This window comes from Talpa occidentalis, unplaced genomic scaffold (genome assembly GCF_014898055.3).
Source record: "Talpa occidentalis isolate TD23 unplaced genomic scaffold, MPIMG_talOcc4v2.1 talOcc4.12, whole genome shotgun sequence".
Taxonomy (NCBI): domain Eukaryota; kingdom Metazoa; phylum Chordata; class Mammalia; order Eulipotyphla; family Talpidae; genus Talpa; species Talpa occidentalis.
Genome location: NW_023601212.1, coordinates 22856906 through 22873742, shown reverse-complemented (window position 1 = coordinate 22873742; position 16837 = coordinate 22856906). Strand labels below are relative to the sequence as shown.

Here is a 16837-nt window from a genome sequence, read left to right as displayed (position 1 = left end):
CATAGATATTCAGCTGATTTTTGAAAGAAGCCCCAGATGTAAAGATGCCTTAGAGTCAGAAACCCCAGGCTAGTGAGTTCCTTGTACTCCGTCTCAAAGAACCTGCACAAGGTGGAGAGGGGCTAAGAGGACAAGGAACACAACCATGACTATGTCCCACGCCATGTCCCGCTATCAGGACTATCACTGGAAATGAGTGTTAACTGTTAATATGCTGAGAAATCACCCAGGGGGCCTGGTAAAAGTGGGCTCTACCCTCTGAAGTTCTGATTCTGAAAATTTAGGGTTAGATAAAGGGCTCTTTAATTTCAAAAGCAATCCTGAGAGGTACATAATCACAATGCTCAGGGCTAATGTATAGCAAAACACCATAACCCAGTTCTGCACATCAGGGAAACCCACCCTGAAGGCCCGCACCTCAGGAGACATCCTGCTGAAGAAGGGAACAGAGAAGCCAATGGCATTAAATGCCATGTGAAGGGCAGCCCAAAGACCACACTTGTATGCTGTGTTGACACTGTGTCCACAAACACCTCAATCACCACCTTCAGGCAAAGGGAAATGTCCACTTCTCTATATATGTCTCCACTTTTCACACAGTTCCTGCATGCCTTTCCTTTCAGACAGATGTCAGGCATGGATGTTTCAGCTGCAGGGACCATGATGTATCATTCCCCCAAGTACTCATCCTTCAGGCAGGAATCAGACTAATGAGGTGGCGAGGTAGAAAGGACTGTTAACATAAGGTCTCTTAATACCAAACTGAAATGAGTATCTGGTGGAGTCTGGGGAGATGGTCATCATTCATCTTTTTACTTTAAAGTTAATGAAAACAGGTATCCAGGTGAGAGTCCCAGAACCATTATAATTAACACATGACTTTGAAATTCCAGCCTTGGAGACAAAGACTCAGAAGACTTCCTGATTCTGAAATTATTGCTTGGAACACACAGGTAATAAGCTAATAATTGACACAAACACTTATTTAAATAAACAATCATTCCAATTTCCACGCTGGTCTCTAGAGCTCATAAAAAAGTTTTAATTGCCCCAAATGGGACTATGTTCAATTACTTACAAATGAAGCCTGCAATCAAGAATATGACAATGTTCTAATTTCTCCTTTCAATTTGCCTCAGGTTGGACTTCATTGTGTATTTGAAGTTTCAAGTGGATTCCACTTTTTTAAAATCTTCCCTGAACTTTCACAGGTTATCTGCCATAAGAATGACATGGTACATGATTCATGTTTTACATTTCTCTTTCTGACCCTGACAAATTGATGACTAAAGATCAGCACAGAGCAAATATCAGAGAGACAGAGAAGTGACATTCACCCAAGGCATGCCCAGTTGTGTTTCTAAATTTAAAGATACATTACGATCTATTTATGCTAGGTATTTTATGGCCATTGACACTTATCTCACCTGTCTTAACCAAGGTTTCCTATGATTAGAAGTATATAATTCTAACAGCTATTCCATCTGAATTTTAAAGTTTTTAAAGGTCAGATATGAAAGATACACAAAGATATATTTTTAATTAAAAGGACTTTATATATGCTTGCTGTGATTGGTTTGTGTCTACTTGGTATCTTGGGCTTGGGGGTGAAGAGTTGAGACTTGGTGAGGGAATCAGCTACGGAAACCACCTCATATCTCATTCCTCTGATTGCATCTCATTCTCCTAGATGGTGCACTGCAGGCAGTGGAGACAATCTAAAGATCACAGGTCAATGTGATCACACACTTTTGTGGATGAACACAAATGACTATTATGCATTCATTAAATTTAATATTTTAAAGTTTTACTGCTCATGCTGTTAGCGACCTATACTATAAACATTGCAAGTGCAACCCTGTAGAACTACATCAAAGATGTGTGCATATAAACAGAAATAAGAAGGGAACATGCAAAAGGGTATTAGTTGTGATGGGAAGATAGTATGATTCATGGAGTATTTTTTAAAGATTTTTTCATATATTGTTCTCTTTCTCATTTTTTCCTAATAATTTTAATCTTTCAGATTCTCACGATTTCAAACTCTGCTTTCTCAATAGACACTTTATCTTTGTCAGTTTCTAACTCATCAGAAAGTACAAAGTTTTGTTTTCTTAGTATCTGTCTTCAGTTACTGCACTTAGAGAGATAGGAGAGAATCATCAAACTTTATTCTAATTACAAGTCTATGGTTAAGGTGATTTATTGCTATTGTGTCTTCATCCCACATTTTGTTCATAGCAAATGGAGAAGAAAGCAAAGTTGCTCAACCCTCAGGAGAACCAAATAACAACATAGCAAATCATAAAAAGGGGTTGGGGAGGCATATAAGAGAGGACAAAGAAGTGAAATAAAGACAGTTTTTATGTCAATAAGCAAGGGGAGGAAACAACAAACTGCATAAAATTCTGGTGACATATTTTTCTATTTTTTAATTAATTAGTTGTTCATATATCTATATAATTTGGGATTACATTTTTATACCTCTGAAATGCACATGCTTCACTCACCCTCCACCAAATCTCCCTTGAGAGCTATTCTTCCTCTAGCCCCCACTTCCTCACCACCAGCTACCCCATTCTCTCTAGTAACCAGTATGTTTTTTCCAGTCTAAGAATCATTTTTGCTGTGCTTTACCAGTATGTGTTCTTAGGCTATTTATATTCCAGAGATAAGTGAAACCATCTGTTATCTTTCACTTTCTGACTCATTTCATTTAGTATAATCACTTCAAGGGTCATCTATTTTGTCTCAAAAAGCATTATTTCATCTTTTTAATGACAAAGTAATAGTCTGTTGAATATATACTACACAATCCTTTATCTAGTCTTCTGTCCTAGGGCACTTAGGTTAGTTCCATGACTTGACTAGGGTGGATAGTGCTGCTATAGATATATGAGTGCATAAGACTTTTTGTATGTCTTATTCCATGTATTAGTGTATTGTTACTGCATGGATAAATACTGACGAGTGTTACTGAGAGATTATACGGAATTTCCATTTTTAGGGTATCTCCATATTATTCTTTATAGCGGCTGTACCAACTTTCAACAATGGTTGAGAGTTCCTTTTTCTCCACATCCTTACAATCATTTTTTTTTGTTTCCACTCTTATCAATATAGGCCATTCTCACAAAGTTAAGGTGGCATTTCATTGTGGTTTTGATTTGCATTTCCCTTCTAATAAGTGATGTTGAACAATTTTTCATGCACCTGTAGACCACCCGAATGTCTTCTTTGGAGTGTCTATCTACACCTTTTGCCCATTTTTGATTGCATTGTCTTTCATTTGTTGATTGTATAAGTACTTCATATATTTTGGGATAAACTCCTTGCCAGATGTGTGATGTGCAAATATCCCCAATCTGTTGGTTGCCTTTTTGTATTGTGATTTTTTTTTTCTGAGACACAATAGCTTTTTAGTTTGCTGCAGTCCTACTAGTTTTTGCTTTTTTCTCCCTTTCTGTTGGGGTTGTGTCCCCAAATACATCTTTGCAGATGATGTCCAGGAACACATTGCCTATGTTTTCTTTTAAGCATGTTATAATTTCAGGTCTTATATCCAAGTCAACCCATTTTGAATTTTCGTGTTTACTCTTAAGTAATGATCTAGTTTCATTTTTTTTTTGTATGTGGCTCTCCAGTTTGCCCAGTATCTCTTGTTAAAGAGGCTTTGCTTCTCCATTGTATGGTCATGGTTCCTTTGTCAAAGACTCTACCATATTTATGTGGGTTAATTTCTGGGCTTTCTATTCTATTCCATAGGTCTGTATTTCTATTTCTGTTTCAATACCATACTGTTTTGATTACAATTACTTCATAGTGTATTTTGAAGTTAGGAATGTGATACCTCTGCTTTTCTTCTTGGAAAAGGTCATTGGGATTTGATAAATATTGTGTTGAATCTATGAATTGCTCAGGTAATATGATCATTTTAATGATGTCTAGTCTTCCAGTCCATGAGCATAGGACATCTTTCCATTTCTTTGTTTCTTCTTTCATTTCCCTTAACAGAGTCATATAGTTTTCAAAATACACATGCTTTACCTCCTTCATTAAGTTTATTCCCAGTTATTTCATTTATTGGTGCAATTGTAAATGGGATTATTTCTTCAATTTCCCTTTCTTCTGATTCATTGTTTACATATAGAAATGCAACTGACCTTTGTGTATTGATCTTGTATAGGCGACTTTACTGTATTCATTTATATCTTGTATATTTTTGGTATAGTTTTTGGATATAATCTAATGTGATAGTTTCACTTCTTTTCCAATTTTGATTCCTCTTTTTTCTTTTTTCTTTATTTTTTTTTTGACTAAAAGCTCTGGCTACAATTCCCAGTAATATATAGAACAATAGTGTGGTGAAAGGGGACTTCCTTGTGTCGCCCTGATCTTAGTAGAAAGCTTTCACTTTTTTTACTCTCCTTTTTTTTTCCTTCAGCTTTTCATCATTGACTATATTAGCTGTGTGTTTGTTATATATGGCTTTTGTTATTTTGAGATAAGTTTTGTTTATTCCCATTTTACTGAGAGTTTTTATCATAAATGTATTGAATCTTGTTGAATATTTTTTAGGTATCTTTTGAAATGACCATATGATTTTTAACTTCCTTTTTGTTGATCTGCTGAATAACACTGATTAATTTTCAGATGTTGAACCAATCTTGCAGCATTGGTATGAAACTTACTTGATCTTGATGATTTTCTTAATATATTGTTAAATTCAATCTGCTAGGATTTTTATATCTACAGTCACCAGGGATATTGGTTTATAGTTTGCCTTTTTGTGCTTTGTTTGGTTTTGGAACTAGAGTATATTGGTCTCATGGTATATGTTAGGGAGTTTTCCACTCACTTCAATATTTTGAAGAGTGAGTAGAATGGGTCTTAGGTCCTCTTTCAAGGTTTGGTAGAATTCATTAGAAAAAACATCTGGTCCTAGGCATTTGTGCTCAGGGAGACTTTTTATTACTCTTTCAATTTCTGTACTTCTGATTGGAGTACTTAAGGTATTTCCTCTTGGTTCAGTCTTGGAAGTTTGTATAAAACTAAAAATTTGTCCATGTATTTAACATGGTACAATTTGTTTGCTCCTATTAGTTTCTAAAGATCCTTTTAATTTCTGCAACTGTTGTTTTTTCACCTCTTTAATTTTTTATTATTTTTATTTGGGGTTTTTTCCCCTTCTTTTCTCAATGATTCTAGCTAAGGGCTTTATCAGTTCTTTTTTAAGAATTATTTATTTATTTATGCATATAAGAACTGGGGTACAGACTAGAGGTGGAGGGGGTGAGAGGATTCACCAGAGACAGAGTGGGGATCAGAACAGGAGGACTGACTTACATACACTACTGAGGGGAACAGAGGGCGAGACAGGAGAGTTCTGCTCCACCATGTGAGTAACTTCTTGCCTCGGCATAGAACTCCTGCTGCGAACTTGTATTGCTGTAGCTACGGATTGCTTCATAGTGCTGAAGCTTAACCCCTTGTGCCACCAGGGAGACCCCTGTTTCTTTTTTTTTTTTTTTTTCAAAGAATCAACCCTTGGTTTCACTGATCTTTTGAACTGTCTTTTTGCTTTCTATTTCATGTACTTCCCCTCTAATTTTTACTATTTCCTTCCTTCTACTGATTTTCAGATTTACTTGTACTTCTTTTTCTAATTCCTTCAATTGTAATGCTAAATTATTCGACATTTTTCTTTTTTTGATGTGGGCCCATATTTCTATGTACTTCCCTCATAATACCCCTTTAAGAACATTCCATAAGATCTGCTAGCATATCTAGTTTCATTGGTGTCCAAACAATTTTTAATTTCTCCTTTAGTTTCATCAACTCTCCAACAATAATTGTGTTTTGTTAATATGTTGTTTTAGGTCTGATAATAGTTGATTTCTATATCTAGCTGCTCTTGTGTTAGGTGCATAGATATTAATGACAGTTTTATTTTCTTGATAAAGGAAATATTTAGTGTCCCTTTTTGTCCCTAATTAACTTTAACTGAAAGTCTGAATTATCAGATAGGAGAAAAAAGCTTCTGCTTTTCTCTCTGAGTTATTGTCTTGAAGAAACTTTCTCCAGTCTTTCACTTTAAGTCTGTGTTTGTCTTTAGGTTTTAAAATTCTTAGCTTCTTATAAGTAAAGTGTAGATGATTCAAACCTCTTAACCCAATTGTCATTCTGTGCCTTTTAGTTGGCAGTTTCAGATGATGCGTATTTAGAGTGATTATTGCTATATAAGGCAATATATTTATTGTAGTTCTGTTTTTCTTTCATTGTTTCTTTCTGATGTCTCTTTTTTTTTGAAGAATTTTTTTTAAGATTTATTTATTTATGCATACAAGAACTGGGGTACAGACCAGAGACGCTGGTGGGGGGGTAAGAGGATTCACCAGAGACAGAGTGGGGAGAAGAACAGGCAGACTAACTGAAACACACTGCTGAGGGGAGCAACGGGAGAGTCAGGAGAGGTCCGCTGCACCATGGGGTCACCTCCCTGGCCATCTGGGGAATTGAACTCATGCTGCAGTGGCTGCACACAGCTTCATAGGTTGCGCCTTAACCCCTTGCACCACCAGGGAGCCCCTCCATTTGTTGTTGTTTTTTTAATATATTTTATTTTATATAATTCTTACATCATTTTTCATTTTTGCACAATGTATGCAATTTCATTTTGGTTATATTCCCCATAAAACTGCACCCCCTCCTTATTTTGACTCTAGTCCTTTCTCTCCCCACCCTCCCCGCATAGTGTGTCTCTGGTTTATAGTTGCTTGTTGATTTTGATTTTTGCTTTGTATTAATTAGTCTTTTTCCTGGTCCCTTATTTGGGTTTTCTAAATTCCTGCTATGAGTGAGACCATCTGGTATTTTTCTTTTTCTTTCTGACTTATTTCGCTGAGCATTATCCCTTCTAGTTCCATCCATGTTGCTGCAAACTGCATGTGTTTATCTTTTTTGATTGCTGAGTAATATTCCATTGTGTATATGTACCACATCTTCTTGATCCAGTCATCTATTTTTGGGCATTTGGGTTATTTCCACAGCTTAGCTATTGTAAATAGTGCTGCTATAAACATAGGGATGCAGGTACCCTTTGGAATTAATGTTTCTGTGTCCTTTGGGTAAATACCTAGGAGTGGAATTGCTGGATCATATGGAAACTCTATGTTTAGTAGGTCAAGAAATCTTCACTAGGTCGCTACATGCAAAAGAAAAGCTTGACCACTACCTCACACCATACACAAAAATCAATTCAAAATGGATTAAAGAACTAGACATAAGACCTGAAACCATAAAGTACATAGAAGGAAATATAGGTGAAACACTACGTGACATGGACATCAAAGACATCTTTACAGACACATCACCCAAAGCAGTGATAGTGAAGGCAAAGATAAACAGCTGGGACTACATCAAATTAAAGAGCTTCTGCACAGCCAAAGAGACAACAAAAACAAAGAGAAACCCCACTGACTGGGAGAACATTTTTGCACACAACACTAATGATAAAGGACTGATCACAAACATCTACAAAGAGCTGATGAGACTCAACAAAAATAAAGAAAATAATCCAGTCAAAAAATGGGCAGAAGAGCTCACTGCGTTTCCTCTTTCCGGCCAGCGCCGAGCGATGGGCATCTCTCGGGACAACTGGCACAAACTCCGCAAGACCGGGGGCAAGAGAAAGCCCTACCATAAGAAGCGAAAGTATGAGTTGCGACGCCCAGCTGCCAACACTAAGATTGGCGTTCGGCGCATACACACAGTTCGAGTTTGGGGAGGCAACAAGAAGTACCGAGCCTTGAGGCTGGATGTGGGGAAATTCTCTTGGGGCTCTGAGTGTTGTACTCGCAAAACAAGGATTATTGATGTCTACAATGCGTCCAACAACGAGCTGGTCCACACCAAGACCCTGGTAAAGAACTGCATCGTGCTTATTGACAGCACACCATACCGGCAGTGGTATGAGTCCCACTATGCACTGCTCCTGGGTCGCAAGAAGGGAGCCAAGCTGGCTCCTGAAGAGGAAGAGATCCTGAACAAAAAGCGATCCAAGAAAATTCAGAAGAAATATGATGAAAGGAAAAAGAATGCCAAAATCAGCAGTCTTTTGGAGGAGCAGTTCCAGCAGGGTAAGCTTCTTGCATGCATCCCTTCAAGACCAGGCCAATGTGGCCGAGCAGATGGCTATGTGCTGGAGGGCAAGGAGCTAGAGTTCTATCTGAGGAAAATCAAAGCCCGGAAAGGCAAATAAGTCCTCCTCCCTCCTCTCTTAGCTCCTGTAATAAAGGTCTTTGTTGTTCTTAAAAAAAAAAAAAAAAAAAAAAAAAAAAAAAAGGGCAGAAGAGCTAAAAAGAAACTTCTCTGAAGAGGAAATGCAAATGGCCAACAGGCATATGAAAAAATGTTCAACATCACTTGTAATCAGGGAAATGCAAATCAAAACTACTATGAGATACCATCTTACACCAGTGAGAATGGCACATATTAAAAAAACTAGCAACAACAAATGTTCGCAAAGTTGTGCAGAAAAAGGAACTCCCCTCCGTTTGTTTTTAACTGCTCTTTCATTTGTATGGCTTTTCCTCATTTCTTATATGTGTCTCTATTCTAGATTTTTTGCTTAGATACCATGAGGGTTATAACAAATTTACTGTGTCTTAAAAAGTTTTTTATGAGATAGTATCAACTTGCCATCATAAAATGGTACAGGTCCTAACCTTTTCTTCCTCCCCTTTAGTGTTTTGTTGCTGACTCCTAATATTCTTGTTCATAATTCTGATTTTGTATTCCTATTGTCACTTTGTTCAAGATTTTGTCTTTGTTTTTTCTTTTCACTCAGAACTCCTTTCAACAGTTCTTGTAGGGCGAGTCTGGTGATGGCAAATTCCATTACCTTTTGTTTCTCTGGGAAGAACTTTATTTCACCTTCATATTTAAATGATAATTTTGCAGCATAGAGTATCCTGGGATGGCAGTTTTTGTCTTCTAGGATCATTCTTGCCAGGAGGGTAACTGATACAAAATTTGATGTGAACCTGACTTGGATGCCTCTGTATGACAACTCCTATTTTCCCTGAATAGCCTTTATTATTTTTCTTTCATTTTTAATTTTTGATAATTTAACAATGATGTGTCTTGGTGAAAGATGATTTGCATTTACAGATTTGGGTGTTCTTTCTGCTTACTGGAAAACCATGTTTTTATCTTTCCTTATTTAGGGGAGTTCTCTGCTATTTGTTTTAAAGATTTATTTATTTTACATACAAGCACTGGGGTGTTAGCCAGGGGTGTGAGAGGATTCACCAGAGAAAGTAGGGAGCAGAACAGGCAGATGTACTGAAATACACTGCTGAGGGGAGCAGTGGGTGAGTCAGGAGAGGTCTGCTGCACCATGTGGGTTGCTCCCTGGCAGGTGGGGGATTGGACTCATCCTGTAGTGGCTGGCAGTAGCTTGAAAGAGCTGTCTTTAACCCCTGTGGCACCAGGGAGGCCCTCAGCTATTATTTTTGTCAATAGGGTCTCAGAACCCTATTCTCTCACTCCACCTCTGGAATACCCATTATCCTTTAATTCCTCTTCTAATTGAGTCTGATATTTCTCAAAGAGTTGTTGTTGTTTTTCTAAATCCTGTTTCTCTTTTTCCATTTGGGTGATTTGTAGATTTGAGTATTCAATTTCTGAAATTCTGTCTTCTGCCAGTTTAATTCCATTTAAAATCCTTTTCATATTCATCCTCATTTCATTCACAATCCCCTTTTGTTTTTCTTTTAATATATTTAATCTGTTTAGTGAAGAAGTCTTTTTGTTCTTGGATCTCTTTTCTGAGGTCCTGTACCTTCCCTTTAGCATTTGACCGACCTTCCATTACCTTTAAAAATTGCTATTTTAAAGCCTTTGTTGGTTTGCTCCTCTATTTCAATAGCAAAGAGAGAGAGAAAGAGAGAGAGAGAGAGAGAGAGAGAGAGATAGACACTCTCCTTCTGCTGCTTTTCCATCTTGTAGTCAGATGTTCCTTACTAGGTATGTGTGTTCCCTTATTTGCTTTTCTGTAGTTGGGGTGCTAGGGGTTAAGTGCTGTTTGTTTCTCTTTGTTTACCTTAGTAGGAAGTACAGACTGGATTAGAAACTGGAGTTTAAATCCTTGGCCTCAGTCTTGGTGAAGAATGAGAATAACTCACCTCTGTCTCTTGTTTCTCTAAAGCAAGCTCTCTTCCATGCTTCAGAATTCCTAAATTTCTAACTCACCTCTTAGCTGCAACTTTCTGCAGTTGTCATGCTCCACAAAACTTGAGCTACTTGGCAAAGGAAAATAGGTGTGGCAAGAGCCAAAGGACTCAGTCAGCCTTGCATTGGCAAGCAGGGGGCACCCAATGCAGACTGTGGTCTCCATGTTGCCCCAGCAATGACCACTACCCCCCTCCCCAGGGTGAGAGACCTGGGCTGAAATGTGCTGCAGCTCACTCACTTGAATATTTCCAAAGGAGAAGAGAGAGAGAGAGTCCTCCCACATGACCTTCCTACTCCAAATCTCTCCACCACTGAACCCAATGTGGTTCAACCAGGAATGTATTTGTTCTCCTTCTGCTAAGAGCAAAGCTTTCGTTGCCCACAATGACCGCAGAACTCCTAATGACCTAGGCCAGTCCTGCATATGTGCTCACTTCCAAATAATTTCTCTAGTAAAATTTATCACACTCAGTTTAGTTGTGGGCGGCAGTTGCCCAAACTGACCTGTGGACCGGGGTATCTACCACCCTGGCCACAACCCCTTTCCCCTCCTTCCTCCCCATCCTCACAGTAAGACACTAACCTCAGCATAAAAACTCTGTGGGGAAGTCCTATGATGATGTTAGCAAACCTCTGAATGTTCCTTTGAGCAAATTTTATTTTTACAGTTTGTTTAGGGGAGAAGATGATCGAAACTTCTCTATTCCACCACGTTGTAGGTGGAGTTCTCTCTGGTAAAAATCATCATTAAATCATATTTCCAGGAATACAATGAAGAATATAATGAACTAAACCATCCTTCGCATTCTTCTAACACCACTGGTGAAATCTTTGAGGCTTTGCTTCAGTAAACTTTCAAGTTTCCCTCCTACTGCATTTAAGGGGCTGAGAAACATGAATGCTAAGGAATCTAGTCAATGTCAGTGTCATGAATATTCATCTACTCAACATATTTTGTTTAACGTATGACAGGTCTAATTCAGACATGGAAGAGATAATTATTGGGGGGGCGGGAATATGTCTACAAGGAATATATATTCTAGGAACAATGCACATACAAAGAAAATATTTTAATATTAGATGATAATTTCAGAAAGTATGTACTGAGTAGAGCAGCAGCAGAACAGAAAGGAGGCATTTATTGTGAATATATTTACTGAGATGTCCTATCTATTAAAAAATGACCTGAATGATGGAAAGAATGATTCGATTCCTTCCTCCAGTACTGAAAACCCACAGTCATTGTCCTAAACAAAGAGGTACTGACCCAGTCTTTGGCCTAATGATAGCCATGCAAAATCTAAGCTTCAAATTAAACACAAACCAATTCATTCCTCTTTTCTTCACAGATATAATAGCCTAAATAATACCATTGAAAGTTACTGTTAGAGACAGTGAGAGTGATCAAATAAAACATTTTAATTTTACTTAAGACTCCAAAGAATCAAGTTATTTGCCCACTGCGGGGGAGGGAGGGAAATGGTTAGTTAATTGCAGAATGAACCTGTAATTCAGGTCTTACTTTTTTTTTTAACTACTTTATAGCACCTTTTGCAATGATTTACACAGATTTTACTGAGGTTCCTCTTCAATTCTCTCCATTTCTTCATCTCTTCAATCCTCTCTGACAACTATTTATAAGTACAGCTTAGAGGATATTTTATTTCCAAAGGCCTTAAAATTGCTCTAGCATTTAAGCATCATTGTTTAAATGATATGGCTTGTAATAAATCAAGTCTTCGTTCCATAATTCTTTTTTTTTTATAGAGGCATGTTTTATTTATTTATTTATTTGTTTGTTTGTTTGTTTTGTTTATACATGCACTGGGTACAGTCAGAAGCGTGGGAGGGTGAGAGAATTCGCCAGAGCGGGGAGCAGAGCAGGCAGAAGGACCGAAGTACACTGCTGAGGGGAGCAGCGGGCTGCAGGAGAGGTCTGTGGGCCATGTGGGACCCTCCTCCGGTGGCCGGGAAGCAGCCGGGGATCGAACCGGCGCTGCAAGAGGCCGCGGGCAGCTTCGCAACCCAGCACTCAACTGTTGCGCCACTCGTTCCATAATTCTTATCTTACATTTATTCCCATCACACTGCTCAGCATTTCTATGTTCTATTAATTTCTTGATGACAAATGAGGTTGAACGCCTGTTCGTGTTTATTGACATTTGGGTATTCTCATTGGGTATTCTCTGATTGTTGTGTATTGTGCTTCTTTGTAGTGGACAATCTTTCTTTTATGCACAGAAAATCTTTACATATTCTGGATATTAGTTCCTTGCCAGAGATATGTATGTCCTTATTTAATCATAGATATTTCAGTAACAGAAATACAACTTATGTCTCTCTAATGATTCAAACTAAATTCTTTTGGAGGTCATGGAAGGGTCTCTTTAACATACATTTAGATACTACACAGAAAAAGACACCAGATTTTAAAAAAAATAGTGAACAGAGGTCAGAGAAATCACACAAAACTTTTTCCAACCTTCTGCATTATTAGTTTGACTCCATTGTAGGTAGAAATTTCAACATCAAAAACAAAATCAAAATATAGGATCCATACAAAGCTGACATAAATTTTAAAGAAATTATGAGAATCAAAAATTCCTTGCATATGATATATACATACACACATATGCAAACACAGCTAATGAAGCAGAGGGAAACTATAGCACAAAGCCAAAATATTTTTTTAATTAAAAAACAATTTCAGATATAAAAGAACACTACAAGTGAATATAAAAACTCAGTCTATGATAATAAAATGCCAAATATCTCAAAAAATGGCAAAACATTTCAACAAATGTTTCACCAAAAATTTATAAATTACTTCTAATATACCCATGATATTTTCTATATTATTAATAGAGAAAATGCAAATTGAAATCAAAATAAGAATGTACAAGTCACCTATTAGAATAGTTGAAATTAAAAAAGATTAACATATTTGGCACTTGAAGAAACAACATTGCTTATTGTAGTTCTCATTATATGTAGAGGAAATATTTTAATATATTTATTAATTTTAATATTATAAATGGGGAAAGGTAAAGAGATTAAAGGAAGATATTCTATTCTATACTCCACTCAAATTAGTAAAATATCAACAGCAATAGACTGTGACAAGTTATGTTTTTGTAGAAACAAAAATATTTGTCTCCAAAGAGAAAGTCAAAAACAATAATAAAGTAAAATGTAATTCTTTTTTTTAATTACTATGTAACTCCATTTAAATATGGTCTCAAATCATAGAAATGCAGAATAGATTAGTAAATGCCAGGAGCTAGTGATGGGAGAGTAATAGGGGAGAGGAAATCAAAATTACTCTAAAGAGGTATCTGTCTTTGTTGTGACAGAATACTTCTCAAGTGCAGTGGTGTTTACACAAATCTATACACATGGCAAAATAGCACAGAACTGGAAGCATACATTGCATCAATGTCATTTTTCTAACTGTATATTATTCTATAGTTAACTCTTAAGGACAACTCTGTGAAGGGCACATGAGGCCCACCTGTACTATCTTTGCAAATCTTTTTTTTTTTTTTTTCAAAATAAAAGAGAAACAAAAATTAACATTACAAATCATAACTGATAAAGTGTTGATACCCAAAATATATAACAGACTCTTACAAGTGAATAACAAAATAAATTTTAAAATTGGACAGAGTGGCCTGAAAAAATATTTCTCAGAAAAGGAGGACACTACAGATGGCTGACAGGCACAAAGAAGATGCTCATCATTACTGAGAGAAATATAAATCAAAACCACATTTAGTTATCACCTCCAACCTACTAGAATAACTATTATCGAAAACACATAAAACAAGTACTGGTGAGGATATGAAGAAAAAGGAATCCTTGTAAATTGTGGTGGGAATGTAAATTGTTATTTCCACTATGATAAAGTATGGAGAGTCTTAAAAATAAAGAATACGAATGTCATATCATCCAGCAATTCCACTTCTGGACATCTATCTGAAGAACACAAAAACACTAATTTGTAAAGACATGAATGTCTTTTCTTATGCATGACTTATACTAACTTTAGCCAATAACTTTATTTTCCATAAGTGGATGTATGGATTAAAAAAAAGTTGGGAGATATTATATATAGGAATATTACTCAGTTTTTTTTAAATCTTACCATTTGTGACAACATAGATGGAACTTGAAGTTACTACGCTAAGAGAAATGTCAGAGGAAGTCAGACGAAGTTTTTATCAAACTATGATTTCATTCATATGTGGTGTATAAATTGAAAAAGCAAATTACAAGTAAAACAAACTCTCAGACACAAATGACAAACTGGTGGTTATTAGAAGGGAAGGGAGCAACAGGGATAGGTGAAGTGGGTACAGGGGTACAACTATATGGCGATAAATGGAATCTTGACTTTTAGTGGCAACCATGATGTAGCATTTACAAATGTCAAAGTGCAATGCTGTACACTTGAAACCAATGTAACATTATTAAACAGTGCTACTTCAATATAAATTTACTAAAATAAAAGTTTATATTTCTAAGTAATAATGAGTATATGGAGCAAGAGGATATCTCAAACATTGCTAAAAGTAATGCAATATGGGACAGCCATCTTGGAATACATTTTTGTATTCTCAAAGAACACACTTAACATGCAATGCTAAGGCTAGCATTTATCCCTGTAAAAATGACAATACATCCCCTTTATAGGCTATAAACTAAAGCCTATAACAGCTTACAAATACATAGCAAAAAAAAAAAAATGGAAAAGCCGAAACATTCATCAAAAGAGAATGAAAAAACATATTGTGGCATAATTACCCACTGTAATTCTGTTCAATAAAAACATTGAATTACTGATACAGTCAACAATATGAGTACATATAGAATGTACTTTGCTAAGTGAAAGCAGACAGACACAACAGACTACTTTCTGCTTGATTCAAATCCATATAACATTCTAGAAAAGCAACATCCCTAGAATCACAAAGCATATTGATGTTTTCTAGGAGATATGGATTTGACAGTCAAGGAATACTTTTCAGAGCAATAACATGTTCTATATAGTGAATATTGTGGTGGCTACATAATGTAGTTTGTTTTTATCAAAAACTCATCAACTTATAAAGAATGAATTTGTTGCATATAAATTACACTTCCATAAACGTGATTTTTAAAGCCTATCACCAAATTCCAATAAACAACTTCTTTAAAATATCTCAAAATAAAAGTGGATAAGCATCAATTCTTCAAGAAGACTTAAAAATTCTTAACATCTATATACCTAACAACATGGAATCAAAGTATATGAAGCAAAAAATAATAGAACTACAAGGAGAAAGAGATGAATCCACTACTAAAGTTAGTGACTTAAACATTAGATCGGAATGGACAGATCCAGTAGACAGGAAATCATTAAGGACTTGTCCATATCATCAATCAATCAGATATAGCTGGCATCTATAAACTTCTTCGCCTAATAATAGAATATACATTCTTCAGAAGCTCTGATAGAAAATTCACCAAGAGAAAGGACAACCTGGGCCTCCCTGGTGGCGCAGGGGGTTAGGCACCTGCACAATAGGGCAATCCGAGGCCTCTGTGGCATGAGTTCGATCCCTGGCCAACCAGAGAGTGGCCCAGGTGGCGCAGCAGACCTCTCCTGTCTTGCCCGCTGCTCCCCTCACAGTATATTTCAGTCAGTCTGCCTGTTATGTTCCCCACTCTCTCTGGTGGGTCCTCTCACCCCCCGCATCTCTGGCCTGTGCCCCAGCTCTTTTGTGCATAAATAAATAAATCTTTAAAAAAAAGAGAGAAAAAGAAAGCACAACCTGTGCCATGAAGTACAATTTAACAAATATTAAAATAAAAATTATTCAATGTCAGCTCTCAGACCACAATGCAATTAAATGAGAAATCAGTAACAGCAAGATGACTGGACAGTACCAAAATAAGTGGAGATTGAACAACACAATTTTGAAATATTTTGAAGTAAATGAAAATGAAAACCCAACTTGTTGAAATTTGTAGGATGCAGAAGATGAAGTGGCTGTGGAGAAATTTATAATATTGAATGCATATAGCAGAAAAAAAATTCTACTATAGAAAATATAGGATAATATCTCCAAGAAAACTTTGACATAATTAAAATTTTTTAATAGGATAAAAAAAATTTAAACAACTGATAAATAGGGTTACAGCAAAATAAGAACATCTGTTCATCAAAAACTTCATTTTGAACATAAACTGACAAGCTCTTGAGTGGGAGAAGAGAAGATATTTGCAACATGGGCCTCCCTGTAAGCACAAGGTCTTAAGTATCAGCACTATGAAGCTATCGGCAGCCATTGCAGCATAAGTTCAATCCCTGGTCAGGGAGCTGACCCACATGGTGCAGCAAACCTCTCCTGTCTCAACAGCCCACTGATTTCCTCAGCAGTGCATTTCAGTAGATCTGCCTCTTCTGCTATCCACTCTGTCTCGGGTGAATCCTCTCACCACCCCCCCCACCTCTGGCCTGTACCTCAGTTCTTCTACATAAAAATAAATTTAAAAATCTTTTTTTAAAAAAAGATATCTGTAATGTACATATATTTTACAATGACTTCGATCCAAAATA

The 16837-nt window shown here is 36.6% G+C and overlaps 2 protein-coding genes across 5 annotated transcripts in view; one reads left to right on the top strand and one right to left on the bottom strand.

Annotated features, from left to right (window-relative positions):
• Positions 1 to 16837, bottom strand: part of LOC119240793 (olfactory receptor 4D5) — a 388728-nt gene that overhangs the window by 23538 nt on the left and 348353 nt on the right. The window lies entirely within an intron of this gene.
• On the top strand, positions 7607 to 8324 carry LOC119239913 (40S ribosomal protein S8-like). Its single transcript, XM_037504305.2, has one exon. The coding sequence runs from the start codon at positions 7637 to 7639 to the stop codon at positions 8258 to 8260; it is 624 nt and encodes a 207-aa protein (XP_037360202.1). The 5' UTR covers positions 7607 to 7636; the 3' UTR covers positions 8261 to 8324.

Bases quoted from the DNA above. Each gene is read 5' to 3' on its own strand.
- LOC119239913 (XM_037504305.2), top strand. From the start codon at position 7,637: ATGGGCATCTCTCGGGACAACTGGCACAAACTCCGCAAGACCGGGGGC.